The sequence below is a fragment of the Camelus ferus genome, chromosome 3, assembly GCF_009834535.1.
Source record: "Camelus ferus isolate YT-003-E chromosome 3, BCGSAC_Cfer_1.0, whole genome shotgun sequence".
NCBI classification, from domain to species: domain Eukaryota; kingdom Metazoa; phylum Chordata; class Mammalia; order Artiodactyla; family Camelidae; genus Camelus; species Camelus ferus.
This window is the reverse complement of record NC_045698.1, coordinates 65,877,599-65,898,924: the sequence shown is the minus strand read 5'-3', so window position 1 is coordinate 65,898,924 and position 21,326 is coordinate 65,877,599. Positions and strand designations below refer to the sequence as shown.

The window sequence follows — 21,326 nt, the reverse complement described above, 5'->3', positions numbered from 1 at the left end:
TTTCCTATTTCTATGAAAAAATGCCACTGTAATTCTGTTGCACTGAATCTATCTATATCTATCTATATCTATATAGATATAGATTTTTTTGATATTTGGTTGTATTCACCAGAGAAACCATCTGATCCTGGGCTTTTCTTTGTTGTGAGGTTTCTGATAACTAATTCAATCTCTCTACACATTACTGATCTGTTCAGATTTGTTATGATTTGGTTTTAGTAGATTGTATGTTCCCAGGAATTTATCCATTTCTTCTAGGTTATCAAATTTCTTCACCTATAATTACTCATAGTAGGCTCTTATGATCCTTGTATTTTTGAGGTATCAGTGGAAATGTTTCCTCTTCATTTCTAATTTTGAGTCTTCTTTTTTTATTAGTTACTCTAGCTAAATGTTTGCCAATTTCATTTATCTTTCTAAAAAACCAGTTCTTGTTCAGTTTTGTTGATCCTTTCTACTCTTTTTCTTGTATCTATTTCATTTGTCTGCTCTGATCTTTGTTATTTCCTTCCTTCTGCTAATTTTGGGCTTAGTTTGTTCTTTTTGAAGTTCCTCAAGGTGTAAAGTCAGGTTGATTATTTGAGATCTTTTTTTTTTTCTTAATGTAGACATTTGTCACTCTAAACTTCCCTCTAGAACTGCTTTTGATACATACCATAGAATGCATACATCACTATATTACAATATTAGAGCATTCTGAGTTTTAGTATATGCTTACCTTTTCCAGCAATGTTGTACGTTTTCACGTTATTCATTAGCGTTCTTTAATTTCAGCTAGAAGTATTTCTTTTAGCATTTCTTGTAAGGCAGGTCTAGTGGTAATGGACTCCCTCAGCTTTTCTTTTTGTATGGGAAAGTCTTTATCTCCATTTCTGAAGGATAGCTTTGCTTGATAGAGTATTCTTGGTTGGCAATTTTTTTTCTTTCAGCACCTTGAATATATCATTTGATTCTTGTTCTCTAGTTTCTGCTGAGAAATCCAGATAGATGTATGGGCATTCCCAGTAATTTATGAGCTTCTTTTCCTTTGATGCTTTTACCTCTGACAGTTTGATTATAATGTGTCTTAAAGAAGATTTCCTTAAGCTGAATTTGTCTGGTAACTTATGAGCTTCATAAAATTGGATATCCAAATTTCTCCCCAGATTTGGGAAGTTCTCAGCCATTATTTCTTTAAGTAAGCTTTCTGTCCCCATCTCCCTATGTTCTCCTTCTGGAGCTCCAATAATTCACAGACTGTTTCTTTTGATGGTACCCTACAAATCACGTAGGCTTTCTTCATTCTTTTTCATCCTTTTTTCTTTGTTCTCCTCTGACAAGATAAAATAAAATTTCCTGCCTTTTAACTCACAAATTCTGTTTCTTGCTTGCTTGACTCTTCTGTTGATGCTCTGTATTGCACTTTTCATTTCATTCACTGTTCTTCAGGCCCAGAATTTCTGTTTGGTTCTTTTTTTATCCCATCTATGTCTTTGTTAAACTTCTTATTTTGTTCATGTATTGTTTCTTGATTTCATTAAAATATCTTTCTGTGTTTTCTTGTAGCTCATCAAGTTTCCTGAGAACGGCTATTTTGAATTCTTTATTGGGTTAAGTTGCAGATGTCCATGTCTTTGGTATCAGTTACTAGAAGATTACTGGAATCCTTTGGTGGTGTCATGTTTCCTTGATTTTTCATGTCCCTTAAATTGTTGATTTGCTGTCTTCACATCTGAAGTAGCAGTCGCCTCCTCTGGTCTTTACTAAGTGCTCTCTTCAATGCATCCAAATGCATATTTTTGGCTTCAGCAGCATGCTGGAACTTTTCTGTTGGAGATGTGGACGATCACAAAGGCTCTCTTATCCAAGCATGATTGCCTAGGACTATTTTTCAGGACCTCCCAGACCACTGCTGAGGGGACTAGAGTCATTTCATGGGCTACTACAGGGCCCAAGGCCAGGTCCAAGGTCTGTATGCTTAGTACCTGATGCATGAATGGGCAAGACTCCTCCCGGGCTCCTTAGCATATAGTGCTGGACCCCACAGCTTCCACAAAGGCCTTTCTGTCCACGGATAGAAGCCAAATTGTTGTTGTTGGGAGAGGAGAATAAGAGAGAGGCATGAATAAGAGACATCTTATTCAGCCATGATGCTGTCATCTAATTTTAATTAATTTAAGTCTAAATAGTCACTTAAAGTTAGTGACCATCACATTGTACAGCACAGTTCTGGAGGCTTTGTTATACATATACTGTCTTACTGAAATTCTCTTATAAAAATAAAATTCAACGAAACTTAAAAGTTACTGATTTTCAGGTATTCAATTAATAACAGTACATAACAGCTAAGCAAACAGTAATATTTCTGGTAAAAAGTGTCAGAAGTTGTGATTCAGAAGTTTGTTTTCCTTCACAAAGCAGTTACCAGAAATCATGAAAGAATTCCTCTTGACCTCTTATAAAACAGGCTTTCAAGACAATTACCACAACAACATACCAGGGTTCCATTTATGTCCTGGCTCACGTTCTTCATCTCGCCCACAATGAAAGCAATCAGGTAAGTGCTCATCTTCACACTCTCATAAAACTCATCCTGAACAAGTCCATCTTCCATAATGACTGACGACTTCTACAGGCAAAGGGGAAAATGACAGTTCCGTAACTATGAGAATATATGACGGTGACAAACAAACTGAGAAACTGAAAATTCAAATAAGAAATACAAAGTGAAGATGTTGGCATAGTTTAATTTCTCAGCACAAGTTTGTAAACAGCATGGCCCACAGTCTCGGTATGTTCCACCATCTTTCATCATGAGGACATACTGAGTATAGTAAATATCCTTAAGAAGTTTTTAGTCTCAAAAAGTAGCTTCAAATAAATGTAAGTTAGAGACAGTAAGTAACAGTGGCTCTGTTTCTCCTCTTTAACACACCACCAATACTAAAATCCTTCCTTATGACCTAAGAGTACTCCCCTCCACTGTTAAAAATACATTCACAAAAGAAGAAGCTACAGCTGGTTGATCCCTCCAAATGCTCTGAAATGATTTTGTAAAGTACAGTGTTGTTGACCACAAGAAGGCTAAGTGGGATCAAAGGGGCTGAGTCTGCAGTACGTGCAAGATGAGGGAATGCAGGCAACTTTGCAGTATTTTCCAGCCATGAATTTAAAATGTTTTGGGTTACTAGGCAAGTAAGCATTCGAACTCTCAGAGGAAGGTTAAGGAGAAGAGTATGCCTAGGAGCAGAGCTGCTGAAGGACACACCAGGTCCTCTCCTGCCCACAGGGGTGACTGCATAGTCGTCAGACGTGGCTGCTCCTCCCCACCAGCCGCACGCACGGGCTCTGAGAGGCTCCCATCAGGCTGCACACAGCTCTCAGATGTAACAAAAGGATCCCCTCAGCTCTGTTTAGCATAAAAACAATTCTGCCTCGTTCACCCTCACTGCTTCCCAAGCAGAGCTCACATCCAAGAAAGAGGTTCATGTTCTGGTTGGTAAACCTCCAGGTTACAGTACTGGTTTTTTAGTAACCAGTAAAACACCAAGGTCAGTCATGATTCAACTCTATCAAATAGAATAGCAAATTTCACCACATCTCAGAAAACACCACTGTGCTCTTTAGTAGTAGTTCTTAGTGTTAATACTTGCAGGACTTCAGTACGCAGTACACACTTCACATTTCCTGCCCGTACATTCCACATCCCGTCTTTCTCTTTCCTCAAGTGCTCCTGAGGCTGACTTCTCAATTGATTCCAATACATATTTTAGGTTTATTTAAGCAGTTTAAGAAGGATTAAGAATGTATATGATTTTAATCATTCTCAACAGTACGGCAAAGAAGAATCCAAGTATTTATAACAAAGAAAGAGTCCCACTAAAAGATTTACAGTCAAGGAACAGAACAGTACCTTAGGCATATTTGATAAAGCAGTGTATTGCTCATCCCTTATGATCCTGATGATAAATGTGGCTTTAAATGCTGGTTCATCAAAACAAGGAAAAGCAGATCTTGCTGCCAAGGGTTCAAATTGAGTTGCTGCAAAGTACCTAAAACAAATGCAAATCCATCCAATAGTTATTGAGCACCTATTATTCAAGGTACCTTGCCAAGTTCTAGGGATACTAAGATCAACATCACACAATCCCAGCCACTGAAGGAGCCACAGGCCACTGGGAGAGGCAGAGGTTATATGATGGGCAGAAATTTGTCAGGCTGCAAATCACATCTTAACAGTGAGAACAAAGCAATGGAAACAAAGAGTAGGAAACAAATTCTGGCTAGTGTTGGAGACACTGTAAGGAACCTGGTGACAAAATCTGAAGAGGGTCTTTAAATATGAGGAACATGTGAAAAGGTAGAGATGGGAAGAGAGTACACTCTAGAAAGAAGAGGAAGCATAAGGAAAGATCAGTACATGTTCAGGGACTGGGGTGGCCATCCAGTGTGGCTGGAGATGAAGCCACAAAGGTAGGCTGCAGCTGGCCACTGAGGTCTTAAAAAAAGTTTCTGAAGAAAGATTGGTGTGGAAGATGGTCATCACTGGCATTGGTCATCTACATAGACTGGCTTCACAACACTATACCTCCAACTTGCAACCTGCACTTTCAAGACAACTGAAAAAACTAGGGGTCCTGCAGTATGCTGGTTTCCTTTACTCTTGTTAGAAATGAATAAAACATTTCCTCCCCCTCCTACAGCACAGCAATGACACTTGAGAATTTAATTCTAAGTCCTCAATTAAAATTGGAAGAAAAGCATAAAAAGAAGAGAAATGCATTTTATAATTAAGCAAAGGAATAAAAAATATCTTCATCTGGGAAATCACCCAAACATGGCCATAGAGTAATCAGGACAAGCGTGGTCCTGGTGTGCACAGTCAGTATGGTACATCCACAATGATCACTTTGGACATGATGGCCTCATTTGCTTTGGACTTAGTTTCCACCTTTAAAAAACAAGTATAACAGAGTGTGAGATTTGGAGTCAGAAGACCCAAACTCCGCAATGTACCCGCCGTATGACTGATGGCAATTCAGTGACCTACATCTCACTTCCTTATTTGTTAAATGAGGATCTAGGTAGAATCCCCTACCAAACACTTACGGTTTTTACTAGAATCAAGAAAGGCTATTCCTAATAACAACTACTTGTATGGCACAAAGTCCTAAACAGGTGTTTATTATAAAAGTTAGATAGTCATAACTCTACTTTCATACTTAAAATTATTATACTTTTGTCCTGGTAAAAATTTGCCCAAATAACTGCTTCTTAGGGTAAGCTGGAAAAACGATAGCAATCAACATACACGAAACAATTTAAACATATTATGTTTCTAACATTCCATTGCTTCACCCCACTCCCAAATTCTTACCCAGTTAACAGAAGATTTTGGAAGAGGGCCACAAAGGACCAGGGGATAAGGTTTTGTGACATCCATGCTATTCAGATGAGTGTCTACTTGGAACATCATTTTGGACAAAAATTGGATCATAACGTTCTAAGACAAGTAAAATCTAAAATTACTGTTAAAAGAGATGCAATAATACCTATCTTACATAAAAATCCCTTTGAGAAGGCTGCTGCTCAATGGTACTTGTAATCTATCCCATCTAAGCCAAATACCTTGCAGCTTGGTCTTTCATCAATGACTTGCTTTCAGAAATACTAGGTGCAGGTTAAGCACGACCTCTGGTAGCACTGAAGACAATTACGAATTAGCTGAAGGTGAGGTAAGAGAATTCTAAGCACTGGAGGTAACAGTGGGAAAAGGAGAAGAGGTGGGAACTAAGGAGGCACTACACTATAGTGGTTAAGAATGTGACCTTTGTGGTTAAAACGACTTTGGGTTTGAGTTCCCCCTCTGCTACTTTCTAGCCATAAGATGTTGAATGAGTTACTTCATGTGCCTCTGCTTCTTCATCTGTAAAATGAATAAAACATAACTATGCAATTCTTAGTGAGTTTGACAGGTTGGAAGACTAAACATATAAAATGCTTGGAACAGTTTCCAGCACTTAAGTTCTCAAGTAAATATGGGCTGCCACTATCACTGGAATTCAGGAAAGTGCACATGATGTTCATTAAGGCAGGTGAGGGCTGTGAGAATGAAAACAACAACAACAACAACAACAACAACAACAACAACAAACAGCGGCCCACATTTTGAAAACTCTTGATCTAAATCCTGTTAGGAATGAGGATCTGCTGAAGGATCGTAGACCAAAGACCAACACAGTCAGATCTGCACTTCTAGAAATACGAGTCTGGCAGCAGCACGAAAGATGAGGACAAGAGGATGGGGAAAGCTGTGGTAAGATCAGAGGTGAGGGGTCCAGTTAGGAGGATGCTCTAAGAGTTCAAGAAAGACACCGAGAGATTGAAGGACAAAGAAATAAAACACATCCCCATCCTAAATTTGTTCACTAAGTTCTTCTGGTATCAGTTTGTTATACAGAACCTTAAGTCTATTGTCAACAACTTCTAGATTTAACTGCAAGGTTACTGGTCATCTCCACCCCTTAGATGACATAGGTAAAGTCCCTTACCCTAAGCAGTGTCGATAAATTTGACATTTACACATACTCTGATTTTCCAATCCATAAGGAATGTATCTCTTAATTACTGTGTTTACTTGCTTTGAATTAGTTTTCAGATCTCTTGAAAGGTATAAATAATCTTCTAAACTTTTATCTTGTATCAACATATACAGTCATGTGGGGCATTCATTTTATTGAACCAGGTAAGTTAATGGATTCATATATTTTTTAATAGCAGAGTTTCACAGACTAATTTAAGAGATTTTAAAGTACTATTTAAAAAAAAATTACTTCATTTCTCAATTTTAAGAACCTGTCTTTCAAATTTCTATCATCTTCCACAACTCAATCCAGCCCACAGCAAGAGTCAACAAGTGATCATATCCAAAACCACCTGACTCTGCCAGACAACATTCATTCTTCCCATTTCAGCCAGGTAGGCCCAAGACAATCCAAGGACAACAATCTGACTGCAAGAGATGACTAGGGGATTTACCTTAAAGGTCTGTTTGCATACTAAGAACACTATTTCTATGTATATCCTATAATTTCTAGAGATGATGGAGATTATAGAAGGAGAGGTAAAGCCAGGAGGCCCAAACTACCACTGCAGTGATAAATTTGCTTTTCATGTCAGATCTGATGGCAAGAGCCAGCATGTCCTTTATTTTAAAAGTATTTCATCAAGGGGAAAGAGAAAAATTATCTGAATAGGACTACAGATCTTGCTTTGTGTCTTTCTCCACTTAAGAAGGATCAAAAAACTTAAGATAGATTTAAAATATTCATTTCTTTTTTTCTCAGTACACCAACATACATTAGCCAAATGGCAAGCATGAGAAATTCACATACTGGGTTACAAAGGAATACGAGAGAATGCTCCAATGCATTCAGACGATCTGACAAGGACTTTGTACACGTAAGAGGACTGACATTACTGGTACTTAAGAATAACCTGTATGTACTGTGCACTGCATCTTTCCAGAAATTAAAACTACAGCCATGAACACTAAGACTAAAATATAAAATATATGGTCTAAATAGACAGCAGAATTCTTTTATGTTTTAAGTCACTTTTTAAAAAAATTACATTAAGTCTCTCCTAGACTTTTAAAAAATTTCCATCAGAAACCCAAAATAGAATGGCATTAAAAAAAATAAACCAGCAAAGATTAAAGACACTAAAAATGACATCTGTACATATACAACACTTCACGCTTTCTTTTTCCACCTCAGTTAGCACCTCCTAAAAGTTCCACACAATAGGAAAATAAGTCCTAAAGAATAATCCATATTTTTCCTTACTCTGCTTCCCATCGAGAGCTTGTAATGTGACAAAAAAACTAGATTCATGTTAGAATATATGAAAAGCTCAAGATAACTTAAGTTTTGGGGATAGAGAATGTAACTGATATAATCTTTATCCACATCCTTCCATCAGCATGCCCCCACCCCCACCACGACATACGATATATGTGATATATGCTCAAGGCTTTCACTCAGGAAAAATAGTACACCCTTCTGAATCATCGTTCTACTTATTTTGCACATAACCTCTTAAATTAAAAAAAAAATTGCTGTTAATGTCTCTGGTGTGGGCAAAGGGATTCATATTGCAGAAGTCATCAGAGAGCAAAGCAGCAGAATCATGTAAGAGGGCTACATACTTTTTCTCATTACTTTCGTCTGTGTAGGAGATGCCATAAAACCCATAGTAAGAACTAGATATATTTGCCGAATACTCTATCTTCAAGGTATAATTGTGCCCTTCAAGAAGGGCTTCAGGGGCAACAACAGCGATTTGCTCATGAAATGGGTATTCCAGGACTTCAACTGGTTTTTCTTGGCTTGAAACTGCTGACATAAAGGTCACTCTTGAAATATTATGGCCTGTGCTGTGAAGAACAATATTCCATGTGGCCTGAAGAGCCTGGAGGGAAATGGTCACAGAGCCCCTGAAAGTCATCGAGGTGAGGTTTGGGTGGAGATTAAGTTCATAGCGTACTGGCATAATGGCAGTGGGAAGCCTGATCTGTGCCCATGGGAACAACTTCCCATTTGTCGCAAATGGCTGAATCAGTCTCATTGATTGGTTTTTTTTATGGCAGCCTTCTTTGGTAAAGGTACATCTGGGCAGTAGATAAATCACCATGATTACGGAAACAGCAACCACAATGACAAAAGCACAGACCACCATGGTCCTTGCAGAGGGGACTGAACAAGTGCCATCTGAGCTCTGCCTGTAGCCGGATGCACTGTTCCGAAGGCCTGAGCTTCTGTTCATGAAGGACATGCCCAGCAGCTTTGCAGACGACTCATAATCCTCTTCGTCCTCATCCATCTCATGCTCACCAAGACCCCGCACCAGCAGTCGTGAACCCCGGGGCTCATATTCCACCTCATCAGGCTCTAGAGGATGTAAACAAGGCTCTTTGGCTAAATCCACCACATCTGGTTCTTCCTCAAACATGCTGTTTTCAATCATATTCCTGGGGAGCTGAAGCCGATCTAAAAAAACAAAACATAAGGACAAGGCACAGCGTCAGAAAAGAGCTCATAATAAAATGTCTACTAGCAAGACCGTGTTTAAGCTAAGAATATTTTTAATCACTGAGACTTATTCCATCTCTGAACTATAAATAAAACCCTTATAATTTTCTTGTATCATCCATTAAAAACTCAAGCACAAATAAGAGTATATCACAGTCATGAAGTAAGAAAGCTAAATAAACAGACTAGTATCAAAAAAAGGCAGCTGAGATTAAATACTGATTTCCTTAATACACTCCTGCCCAACAACCTGGGACTTTGTCCTGGGCTCTAGAGGGCCTTGATTTGGCCCACCTCTGGCTGTAACTGTCCCCAACAGAGGACAGGTGAGGGGTCAGTAAGATCAAAAAGCTGTGCCCACCCACAGTCCACACCCCTCTTTGCAGTCTGGGCACCAGAACCCTCAGAATTCCTGCCTACAAGGCCTCAAATCTGCTTCCAAGGCTTTGCGGGTCTCTTCCCTCAGTTCCATTCTCCCGAGGGAGTACCACAAACTGGCATGCCCCTCTGCAGGCTTGAATAATGACTGAGCAATTGGCTGGGTTACTTTCTCCCCCTGGAAGAGGGATAATCCTGTTCCACAGCAAAGTGCAAGTGGAAAGTTATATAGGACACTTCCATAATCAAGAAATACTTAAAAATAAGAAAAAAGAACTATAAAAATCAGATAAAACTACATTCCAACCTGTCTTTTCATGCTTCTACAGCATCCAGAAGTACAGCAGACTCCCCTCTGTAACAACCATGTTACCCACCGTGAGTGTAAGGGGATCTGGGGGTGGGGTAGTGGTGGGGGCATTTAAAACCACAAAAAACTCCACTCTCCAACTTGCCAGGAATCACTTAGAAAAAAAGACTCAAAAAGTAGAGGGGTAAACAATCACATATAGACCAATAATTCCCAGAACTAGATCAAAAGTTTGATAACTGAAACCCCCATTAGTCTTTCCCTACAGGGATTATGATAGTACTTTATACACATCATTTCTAATCCTCACAATAGTTCTACAAATGGCAAGTATTATAACTATTTCAGATACAGGAAAACAAACAAAAAACAGAAATACAAGTTAATTTATCTTCAAAAAGTCACAGTTATCTAGTCCTAACGCTGACACTGAAGCCCAGGTCTAGAAATCTGATTCCAAATTTTAGATTCTTTCCATTATATTGCATCCCCTTATTCAACTAACACAATGAAGGATGAGAGCTTGTACCTAAATGATTTTCTTCTTCTGTACTTGGCAACGAAGTTGCTCAGAATATTATTTCACCATCAGCAGAGCAAAACTTATATCAAATTAACATCTAGCTTAACAGAAATGCCATGTGCTTTGTGCTACTCAGTAATTACTAATTAAACAGTGGCAACTCATAATCCATGAAACAAAGCACCAATAAGCATTAGGATAAAACTTACAGTCTTACTACTCAAAGTGTGGTCTGCGGACCAGAGCATCTGGATCATATTCCAGCTTTTTAGAAGAGCAGACTCTCAAGTCCCCTCCCTGAATTTCAATGTTAACAAATCTTCAGGAGATTTATGTGAACCTCAGTTTGAGAAGCACTGGTCTAAGCCTTCTCCATGGTCAGATCCCAGGCAGCAATGGACGCTGCATTCCTACACGTGCTCTGGCCGCCTCAGACTGCTCGCTCTTCTGAGACAAGCAGAGCTGCTTCTATGCCATTCTGCACATGTCTGTTTTCCTCCCTGTTTCCTCTGCCTACAATGCCATCATTTCTCCCATCCCATTCCACCTGGCAAACACCTATCATTCCATAAGTCAATTTTCCACAATGCAAATTAACAAAAGTTATTTTCTTTTTGTTTTTTCTTTTTCTTTATCAATTTTTAAAAACACACTTTCTTTTCACCTCATCTCACTTCTTTCTGCCTTGGGGAGTACAGAGACTTCAATGAGGCTGCCTTTTCCTACCTCCTCTCCATTCCAAAATTCATAAAAGCTATGCTACTTTAAAAAGTTTTCTTTGAATAAAACTTTTAATCACATTCTGGGTGTGCGGGTTTAGCAATCTGCCATCCATCCAGCCCCCGTGAATGGTCTGGAAATGGAAGAAGGGTGATACATCCTGCTTCGGGAATTTAACCTCCTAAACTTTCTACAGGGCTCCAACTTCTTGTGACAAAATTTCGTTTTGTTTTGATAGTTAATTGTGGTTGAGGGTCAATTACTTCATTAAGAGAGAAAATATTGCTGTAACTGAGCTTTAAAAAAAATTTTAACCCTTAATGGTTAGAAATTGTCTCTGGTAGTTTTTCAGTACCTGGTACAGTGCTGCAGATTAGTCGCTTAATTTGCTTTTTTATTTTAAAATGTCTAAAAGGCCTTTCTGACTTTTTCTAAATCTCACATGGCAAGATTAGGCACTTGTCAATTTGTTCTGTTCTGTGTCAGACCTGATGTAGACAACTGTGGGTCTGAGATATATGGTTTTCTTTAATAAATTTCTAAATTAACTCTAGGTATAAACTCAGCTTAATATTTAGAGCATTCTCATACCTGAATTCTATCCCCTTAGAGCTTTGTTTTTGTGTTTTTTGATTCCTCAGCCATCCCCTGTTTAAAGCCCAGGGGTAACCTACAGTCTGGCTACTTTGGCATCTCCTCTCTGTATTTCAATAACTTCAATCTTTTAACCAGGGCTTAGTCAGATGCCTGCCCAAATCCTGATAACTTACTTTAATTATTTATCACCCAGTCAGATTAACATCTACACAGAAATTTAATCTTTCAGAAATGGAACACATCTTGTCTTATGTTTAAGTCTTTGATCCATTTTGAGTTTATTTTTGTGTATGATGTAAGGGAGTGTTCTAGCTTCATTGCTTTACATGCTGCTGTCCAGTTTTTCCAACACCATTTGCTGAAGAGACTGTCTTTATTCCACTGTATATTCTTGCCTCCTTTGTCGAAGATAAGTTGACCAAAAGTTTGTGGGTTCATTTCTGGGCTCTCTATTCTGTCCCATTGGTCTATATGTCTGTTTTTGTACCAATACCATGCTGTCTTGATGACTGTAGCTCTATAGTATTGTCTGAAGTCTGGGAGAGTTATTCATCAACCAATCTGCTGTGTTTTACGGCATATTAGAAACAAACTTTTGTATGTGTGTGCAATCACAAGTTAACTATATCCAACCAGGGGAAAACACTTTTATCACAGGTAGCCCATGAAGATGGTACTTCAAGTCTATTTAAGTTTTGCTTTGGATTCTTAAGTGAGTACATTTTGATCTCAGCATTAAATTTTAACATAACACATGACTACCTCTTGCTCTAGAAGGATTTGTTTATATTGAAAGAAGGAAACCTAAAGAAACAGGAAATTTTCTAAAACCTCCTAAATCCACATATACAAGCTATCTATAAACCTAAAGCAAAGAACATCCTAGTTGAAATACTTCAGTTTTAAATAACATAGGCCCATGTGGTTATAATCTAAGAAAACTGAAGCTATTTCTTTTCATCAGATACTGTGAACTTGTGCTCTTTGATGTTGTCTGTGGACCAGTGCCAACGTGCAAACTGTTTGTTACCTGTCTGTGACAGGATACACACAGAACGTTGGTATTTAAAGACTTCTTTGGCAAACTGACTGCAACGTTACATCTATCGAACCTAACAATTTAAAAAATGGAGCTTATATTTTACATGTCTTTTTTCATTTCAGTTCTACAATGATTCACTTTTTAACATGCTACAAAACTTCTGCAAAAGATTAAAATTAAAAAACAAAAAAACAAGGAAAATTAAATCTTCAGCTCAGATAATATGAGAAGCAATGGGATGGATTATCACTATAAAGGCGACCCAGGTTGATATAAAGTTAAAAACTATAACAGCAGCAGTGGACGTGAGGAGGAGGGACTGATTACAAGTCATCAAGTCATGTTAGAGAGTGAGAACACACAGGATCTGATGCTCTGCTGGGCTGGACAGGCCTGCAGGGTAGAGACAGAGGGAAGTCAGTGTCAGTTCCCTATGCACATTCTGGCTTGGATAGTGGGAGGAGGAATGCCATCCACCCAGATGAGAATGCAGGTTCCATATTCTCTTTTTTCTTGGGGGTGGGTACTGAGAATGGAGTTATGAGATGACATTTGGTATGGGACATGATATATTTACTGTATCTGTCAGATAGCCAGGTGGAGATGTTTGATTAATAGCATACTACGGAGTTAAAAGTCTAAGTTTAGACAAAGGTTCAAATCCTGGCTCTTCCACTGACTGCTTGATGTTACCAAACATCCCTTAGCGTCAATTTCCTCACCTACAAATATGAAAAACATTACCATTTTGTAAGGATATGTTATAAGAATTATGTTATGTGAGTCTGGACTCAAAAGAGGGATCTGGATGGGAGATTCAGATTTCAGAATCACCTGTGTATACATGATAAAATCACACAGATGGGTGAGACTACTGAAAGGGAGATACGCGTCAGAGAGCATCACCATTTAACAGGGGCAGCAAGGAGAATAAGAAGAATGCACTAGAGGCAGGAAAATGAGGACAGTAGACAGCAAAGGGAGGATTTCATGAAAAGGACGTTAAATGTTAAATGTCTTGCAAAGGTCAAGGACAATGAAGCCTAGAAAGGCCACTGAATTTGGCAACCAGATAACCAGTGACTTTTATGAGGAGCTTTCAGTGGAGTAGTGGGAGCGGAAGCCTGACTTTGGTTGCCCAAAGAAAGAACGGAAAGCTAACAGGGAAAAGCAAGTGCTGCCGCCGATTTTTTCAAGGTACATAGAGCTGTGTATCAAGAAAATAAAAATGTAGGGTCAAACTGAAAGAAGACATGGCATAGAGAAGAGTTAAATCCTTTTGTTTTTGTTTGTCCGTCTGTGTTTAAGATGGAAATAAGTTAAGCGTGTATTTCTGTGAGGAAGGAAAGGCAAAGAACAACAAAATGTGAAGGTGGAGTGGATAAGAGGAAATGCTGGAGTAAAATCCCAGAGGGAGAGGAAGACATCCCAAGAACTCCAGCAGAGTGATTACCTTTCTTCCTCCAGGCCTGGAGGACAGGAGGTGGAGTTAGGGAAGAAGTGCGTATATGAGCACGCGGAGCTGACGGTGTGATGAACAGCACAGAGCCTCCATGTTCTCTGGGACAGAGGAGGCAAGGGCATCTGCCCAGAGCCAAAAGAAGGTATAGGAGTTTTGAGGAGAAAATTAAAAAAATAAAAAAAACAGATGCTACGGGAGAGGACCAAGGCTGGCTGACCCAAGGGCAAAGTATGGCTGAGAGTTCAGTAAGCCCACCGGAATTCATCATACCTGCAGTCTCTACAGATGTCTTTAGAGTAGCTTGCCAGCCCAGGTCCAAAAGAAGAGAAAGTGTGTTATGTGTATTTTACCACAATTTAAAATGAAAAGTAAATGGAAAAAATTTTAAAAGGTAGAGAAAGCAGATGGTCAATCTGGGGTTAAACATGTAGGGAGGATGTGGTGAGAAGCTAAGAGGAAAATGCACAGAGGCTGCTGGCAAGAGAGAGATTAACTGAGAGGTTCAATTTAGAAAACAGAACAAAAAGTAAAGCTATGGCAAGCAACATGGAGAATAATCTGAATTAAAAGGAACAAACTTCCCACAGACTTTAATCCCTTTAAACTGTCATCACATTTTATGAGAAAATGAAATGAAATGGGTGTATTTTCAAATCAACAAGCAAAACAACTTTAAAAGAATAAGCCTAGTCTAATAAGGCTTTTGGGGCAGACCCATGAATTGCTATATTTAATTAGGTACTACAGCAACTTGCTACATTCAAACTTGGCCCTAAGAATAAAGGATTATTCTCTGAGGCCTCTATGACAGACCTAAATAGAGCTAAAAGCTCTAAAACCATTTATATATTCTAGATCACTTCCAAATGGAAACTTCACCGAATTTCTGAAATGATGGTTAATTATCAAATAAAGTAACTATTTCCCTAATGAGTAGTCCTCTTCCATCAAAAAGAGATTTTATTTTAAAGAGGTTTAACATTGAAAAGGAAAGACTAGACTTTACAACAAAATATTACTCAATCCCGCCTAACCCACACTCAAAGAAAACCTTTTCCTATTAGCCACAATGTCCCTGTTAAGTTACAAGTTTAGATACATCATTATCTCACTGGAATCTGAAGGGCAGTCACCAACGGAGAACAAGTTTTAAAGAAGTTCTAAGTAATCCCCTTCCCTGACACATCCTGTTTGCTTAACCACTGTCATAAAAGACAAACACAGAAAGTCCTTCATACATTCCTACTATTACCACTAATAACAGTGCTTTTCCACAAATTGCATTCAATTTTCCAGTTGATAGGCTCAAGGTCATAACCCATGTTAAGGTCTTTCTCTCTTCTGTTCCCCTCACCCATTTTGCCTCCCTTGTGAAGAGAGAAGGTAATTAGGGGTGGGAAGTGGGAAGATCAGAAACGATGCTGTTCATGAGCACCCATAAGCTCGCTTTACCTATCTAGTTCTAAGAGAGACGAAGATTTAGATTTAGTTTTCCCTTTTAAGCTACCCCTAAAGTTCACTTCAATACATGTAAAAATGCTGTGGGAGACTTCCACTTCCAATATGACAAAGTAACTGGTACCAGACTTTTCCTCCTCCCATAAACAACTAGAAAACTGAACAAAATGATGCCACTATTTTCAGGTACCGGAAAACAGAGCAAGAATGTGACCTCTGAGAGAAGGAAAGGGTGAGCCCACACTTGCTGTGGTTCTCTGCCTTGGGACATTTTCCTAATTGTAGTACAGCAAGCTGGAGTCCAAGCAGAGCAGGACTGACAAGGAGAGACAGGGATGTGGACAAGGGGGAGCTGTCAGAGGGGGAAACCAGAGAAGTCTGTACAAAGGCTTCCTGAGAGCCCCTAATCAATGCAGGACATATCTATGTGAGGCTTACAGAAGAGTGGCTGTATTAAGGTTAATGTGGAATAGAGATACTAGAGGTCAAGCAGCTTAAGGGAAACACTGCAGTCTAACCCAGCCCGAACAAAGAGAACTCATTACACTCTGAGCATGAAAACACCGGAAACGCTTCACCTTAGGGGTAAAAACACACCCGACAGCCTACCCTAGGCCCACACTAACAAAGTCTAAAACCACGCCTTGAAAAGAAAAAAAAATAGAAACAGAGTTTGAAAGATAAGTCTTACTGAGTTAGAGGGGCTTTAGAAAAAAACATTGAGCTTTCCACAGATCTGTCCTAGCAAAATAAAAAACCAAACCTACACAAGGTGATCAGCTAGTAACTAAACTGCCTACTAAGACAAAAATCAACACTCTACAGAACAATTTTTTAACAATTTAGTATCTAAAGTAGGTAAAAACTTTAGAGGAGCTACTATAAATGTGTCTCAAAAAGGAAAGGAAAATTTGTTTAAAAAATAACAACAAAGGAGAATATAGGAACGTATGGGAATCTCAGCAGAAAAATTAAAACTAGAAGAAAAAAAAATGGGAGAAAAAAGAGGAAATTCTAGGACTGAAAGTTTCCATAACAAAAATGAAAAAGTCATTGAATGGACTTTATGGTAGACTGGCGACAGCAGAAGAAAGAGCCTATGAACTTGACAGATTACTACCAATTACTAATTTGAGGAACAAAGAAAAAAAAGAATTAAAGAAAAATAAACACAGCATCAGGGATTTGTGGGACAATACCAGATGATCTAACACATATGTAATAGGAGCCCCAGAAGAACATGAGAGTGAAACCAAAAAAATATTTGAAGAAATAACAGTTAAAATTTTATTAAGTTTACTGAAAACAAAATTTACCAGATCCAAAAAGCTCATCAAACTCCAAAGACAATAAATACAAAGAAAATCATATCTAACTTAATATGGTCAAACTGCTGAAAACCAAAATAAAGAGAAAGGCTCTTTAAAAGAGCCTAAAAACAATATGCTACATACAGGAGAAAAAGAATGCAAAGAACACTAACTTCTCATCAGAAAAATGGAGGCCAGAAGATGACAGGACAGCATTTTTAAGGGGCTGGAAGAAAAAAAAATCAATTCAGAATGCTATATCCAGTGAAAACATCCTTGAAAAACAAGATAAACATATTTTCAAATAAATGAAAGCTGCCAAAGTCATCTCAAGCAGATGTGCACTATAAGAAATTATAAAAATGGCTCTTCAGGCTTGAGGGAAATGATACGATATGGAAACTCAGATCTTTAGGAAGGAAAGAAGAATACCAAAAATGATTACGTTGTTAAAAACAAAAGTTTATGTTCTTTTTTCTTCTTAAAGTTTCCTTAAAAGACTATGTTTTAAAAGTATCTGCTTATTAAGGCAAGAATAACATGTGAGCAATTTTGAATGCATACAGAAATAAAAGATATGACAATAAGAGATATATTTTAAATTTATGGATACAAATAGACTAACAAAGTAGAATGAAATTTTACAATGATAAAAAGAAATTCATCAGGATAAGATACCAAATTTAAATATGTATGTACCTAACAAGAAAGCTTCAAAGTTCATAAACAGAAAATGGCAAAACTCGAGAGAAATAGAAATATCCACAACCGAAATTGGAGATTTTATCATTTTTCTCTTCATAAGTGATAGAACAAGTAGACAACAAATAAGTAAAGCCATAAAATATCTGAAAGATACTATCAACCAATTTGGCCTAATTGACATTTATAGAACATTACGCCAAACAACTACAGAAAACATACGGATCATTTACCAAGATGGACCATATGCTGGGCCATAAAATAAAATCTCAATAAACTTCCAAAGACTGAAATAGTCTTTTTAGAGACTGTGTTATCTGACCACAATGGGAATAATTAAAAGCTAATAACAGTAAACTAGACAATCTCTAGATAGTTGGAAAATAGAAAATAAGCTTCTAAATAGTCCATGAATCAAAGAATAATCCACAAGGAATTTAGAAAATATTTGAAATAAATAACAATAAAAACATATTAAAATTTGAGAGAAATTTACTGCTTTAAAAGCCAATATTAGAAAAACACTTGAAATCAACAAGTTTCCACCCTAAGAAACTAGAAAAGAATAGAAAATTAAACTTAAATAAATAGGAGAAATAATAAAGAACAAGGGCAGAAATCAATGAAAGAGAAATAGAGAAACAACAGAAAATTAAAGCAAAACATGCTGCTGGAGGGCAGGAAAGCAGTGCTATTGGGTCTAATTCATACTGTCCTAGAAACTGGCCTAAAAATCCACATATATCAAGTCCTGACTCTAAGATCAATTCCTTACTTCTCAGAAGTCTAGTTAGGTTCATTACAGAGACAGATCAGACCTGGGTCCTGAGCTAGAGAGAGAGAGTGAGTCTCTTCACCAAGCCCAACAATCTGACATCCTTCCCTCTTTCAAGAATATCTGGCAACCACAAAATAATTTAGCCAGTGATAATGCTAGTTATACCCAAATTTAGAAAATACATATGTTCTCCTTCTCCTCTTAAATAAAAAACTAAGGAATTTTTTTGGGTGGAGGTAGTAGTTCCAAGTATTAAAAGTGGATTAGAAAGCTACTATGTAAAGGAAGCCTCTTAGGAACTCTTAAAAATCAAAAAAAAAAAAAAAAAAAAGTATTCTTAAGCAAAAAATTACACTTAACTCATCCACTTCTGCATTTAGATTTTGATATATTTTTTCTTAAAAAGGGAAACACCTTTTTAAGTTTCCATTTAAAATTTTAACTGAGTACTTCTCAATAGGAAAATCCCTAAGGGGGAGGCAAAACAAACAAACAAACACAAAGAGTCCTCAGTTTTAAGCATTTGATTTGAAGTGCTTACTTCATTTGGGGTAATTACAACTCTGAGTCTCATTATGCAGAAATATAACCATTCTGCATTAGTTCAGATTACAGTTATGTGAAAGGAATCTCCAGAGATAGCACCTCTGTTCTGAATCTCAGTGACCCAATGGCCAAGCCTATATAATAAACTAACTGAATCGGTTCCTGGCTCTAAGCCATGCTTCCACAAATCCGGAAAGCACACACAGCCACCATGCATAGTGCCTGCTCTGCCTTGACCGCTATGCGAGGTCTCAAGCAACTCAGTTTCTCTCAAGCATGCGTAGCTGGTGTGGCCACTTCATCTCTGTACCTTGTTCTGCCCTCTGCACTATCCCCAGCCCACGGGCCTCTCTTTTCACCCTCTTTAATACACTACTCCAATGCAATCTTTTCAAATCCCTAGCTTCTTTTACCTTTTCAAAATCAAATCAACTATTACTAGAACAAAACATTCTACTCTGACCCATTCTTTCACCCTCCCTAAAATAGTACACCAAAAAATTAAGATGCTTAACTGTCCGATTAGGAGGAAAAGATTAGAAGGATTGCAATAATAAAATGCTTAAATGGGCCCTGGAAAACACAACCCAGTGAGACTTCCACAGATTTTATTTTCCCCCTCTATGATAATTCCGTGGGCAATCTAGGAAAAGCAACTTGATTTATAGTAAACTTGACATTATCTAGTCATCATTCTAAAGTAATCCTGCCAACTTGGAAGATTATCCAGTACAGGCTTGCTTCTCGGTAGCCATTGTCCATAGAGTTGTGTTTATAATTAGACGGTGCAGTGTTAATTATGCTGGCTGCCCTGCCAATGTTCTACAGAGACTACAGGGAGAGATCAAAACAATCATTCCCAAACTATGAATCACTGCACTCGCTCCACACTACACAGCACCTGGAAAGTCTCTCAAACCTGGAAAATGGAAGTTGTGCAAACTACATGCTTATACAGCCTCTGACATTTAGGATGAAATACTGAGTTTCAAAACCTGGTCCATACACTTTTCTAGAATACATTGTAATCCTGGTAATCTTTTGCTTATTAAAGAATTATAGGTTGAGAAAGAAAAGGTTTAGAAAATTCTCAAGGCCTGGTTTATCCTACAGAGAAGGAAATTTCTGCACAAATAAACTACAAATTTAAATTTTGCTTCACACTTAGATAATTCCTCCCTGGAGGGGCTCCTATCTCATTCATCTTTGTATACCTGGTGTCCAACAGAGAAGAAGCCTACAATAAATGTTGAACTCAAAGTGGCAATACCCAACACATTAAAATGAAGTATTAATTAATGAAAATTACATCCATGTCTGCTCATAAACTTTCGACAGCTCAACCCAGGTTTACCAAAGCTTGGAATAAGACAGAATTAACATGCTAGCTATGAGAATAAGGAAGTCCTTCTAACACGTGCTCTGGGTCTGGGTCTTAAATCAGCAGCGTTTGGTAGTACTTCAGTGATTGTGAACTCTGAATCACACAGCACTTCATTTAACTGGACACTGATTCTTTAGCCGACATTTCCTCTTCTTTCCTCAAAGTCAGTATATAATTTAAATCAATTATGGTTTAGGAGGTTTAAAGCATAATAAAGAGAAACTGGGGGTTCTAGCTCTGGTTCCACCACTTAGTTTGTGTCAGGAGCTCAGTTTTCTCATTGTTAAAACAGAATAATAACTGCCCTGTCTGCCTACATTACCATAGGGGTCAAACAAGATAAGTGGGTCACAACACTTTGCAAATTATTTAGTGCTATATTAATAGCTCATTGCTAATATGTTAAATAATTAGGGTAGGAAATTCAGTATCATAAGCAAATAAACACATCTTTTAATTTTTAGCCAAGCCCACTAGTATTTCTCTTCAAGATCCATCAGTACACTTTCCCCCTTCACACCTTTTATTATAAAATATGGTGTATTAAATGTTGCTCACATATTAGTAAGTAAATTCATAAAATAAGAAGAGTCTGGAAATTTCATTTTGTCTCCTGGGCCATAAATATCAAATGACAGCACAAAGCAACAACTCTGGCCTCTTGGTGTCTTTCTAGATCAGCAAAAGCAAAGTCTGTGGAGGATGTCAGCCAGTGGAACAGGATAACTTCAGATACTTCTATCTGATTCACAGAGATTTTAATACACAGGTTTTACCTTTTAAGTATCTAACTTCTAAGATATTTGTCAAATGGCTGCTTTGATTGTAAAGACACTACAACTCTTCCCAAAATATCCCTAGGGATTAAGTGTATCTAAAGGCCATGTTCATTTGCTGTAGTTGCACTTACACAATAAAACTCAGATATCAAATGACAGCTACAATTTGTAAGAAGGCAGTTTAGACTTATACAATGCTCAACATTTTATGGCCGAAATAACCTAAAAGGCAGCATTACACAGACACTGATTTTATTTTACCAAAC

General features: G+C 37.9%; 1 protein-coding gene across 1 annotated transcript in view; it reads right to left on the bottom strand.

The window, feature by feature from the left end:
• The window catches only part of LNPEP (leucyl and cystinyl aminopeptidase), an 82,832-nt gene that overhangs the window by 38,670 nt on the left and 22,836 nt on the right, over positions 1–21,326 (bottom strand). Inside the window, exons 2-4 of the mRNA XM_032476403.1 lie at positions 8,189–9,029; positions 3,893–4,031; positions 2,477–2,608 (exon numbers count right to left, since the gene is read on the bottom strand). Of these exons, the coding sequence (XP_032332294.1) occupies positions 2,477–2,608; positions 3,893–4,031; positions 8,189–9,029 (1,112 nt within the window). The remainder of the gene's footprint in view (positions 1–2,476; positions 2,609–3,892; positions 4,032–8,188; positions 9,030–21,326) is intronic.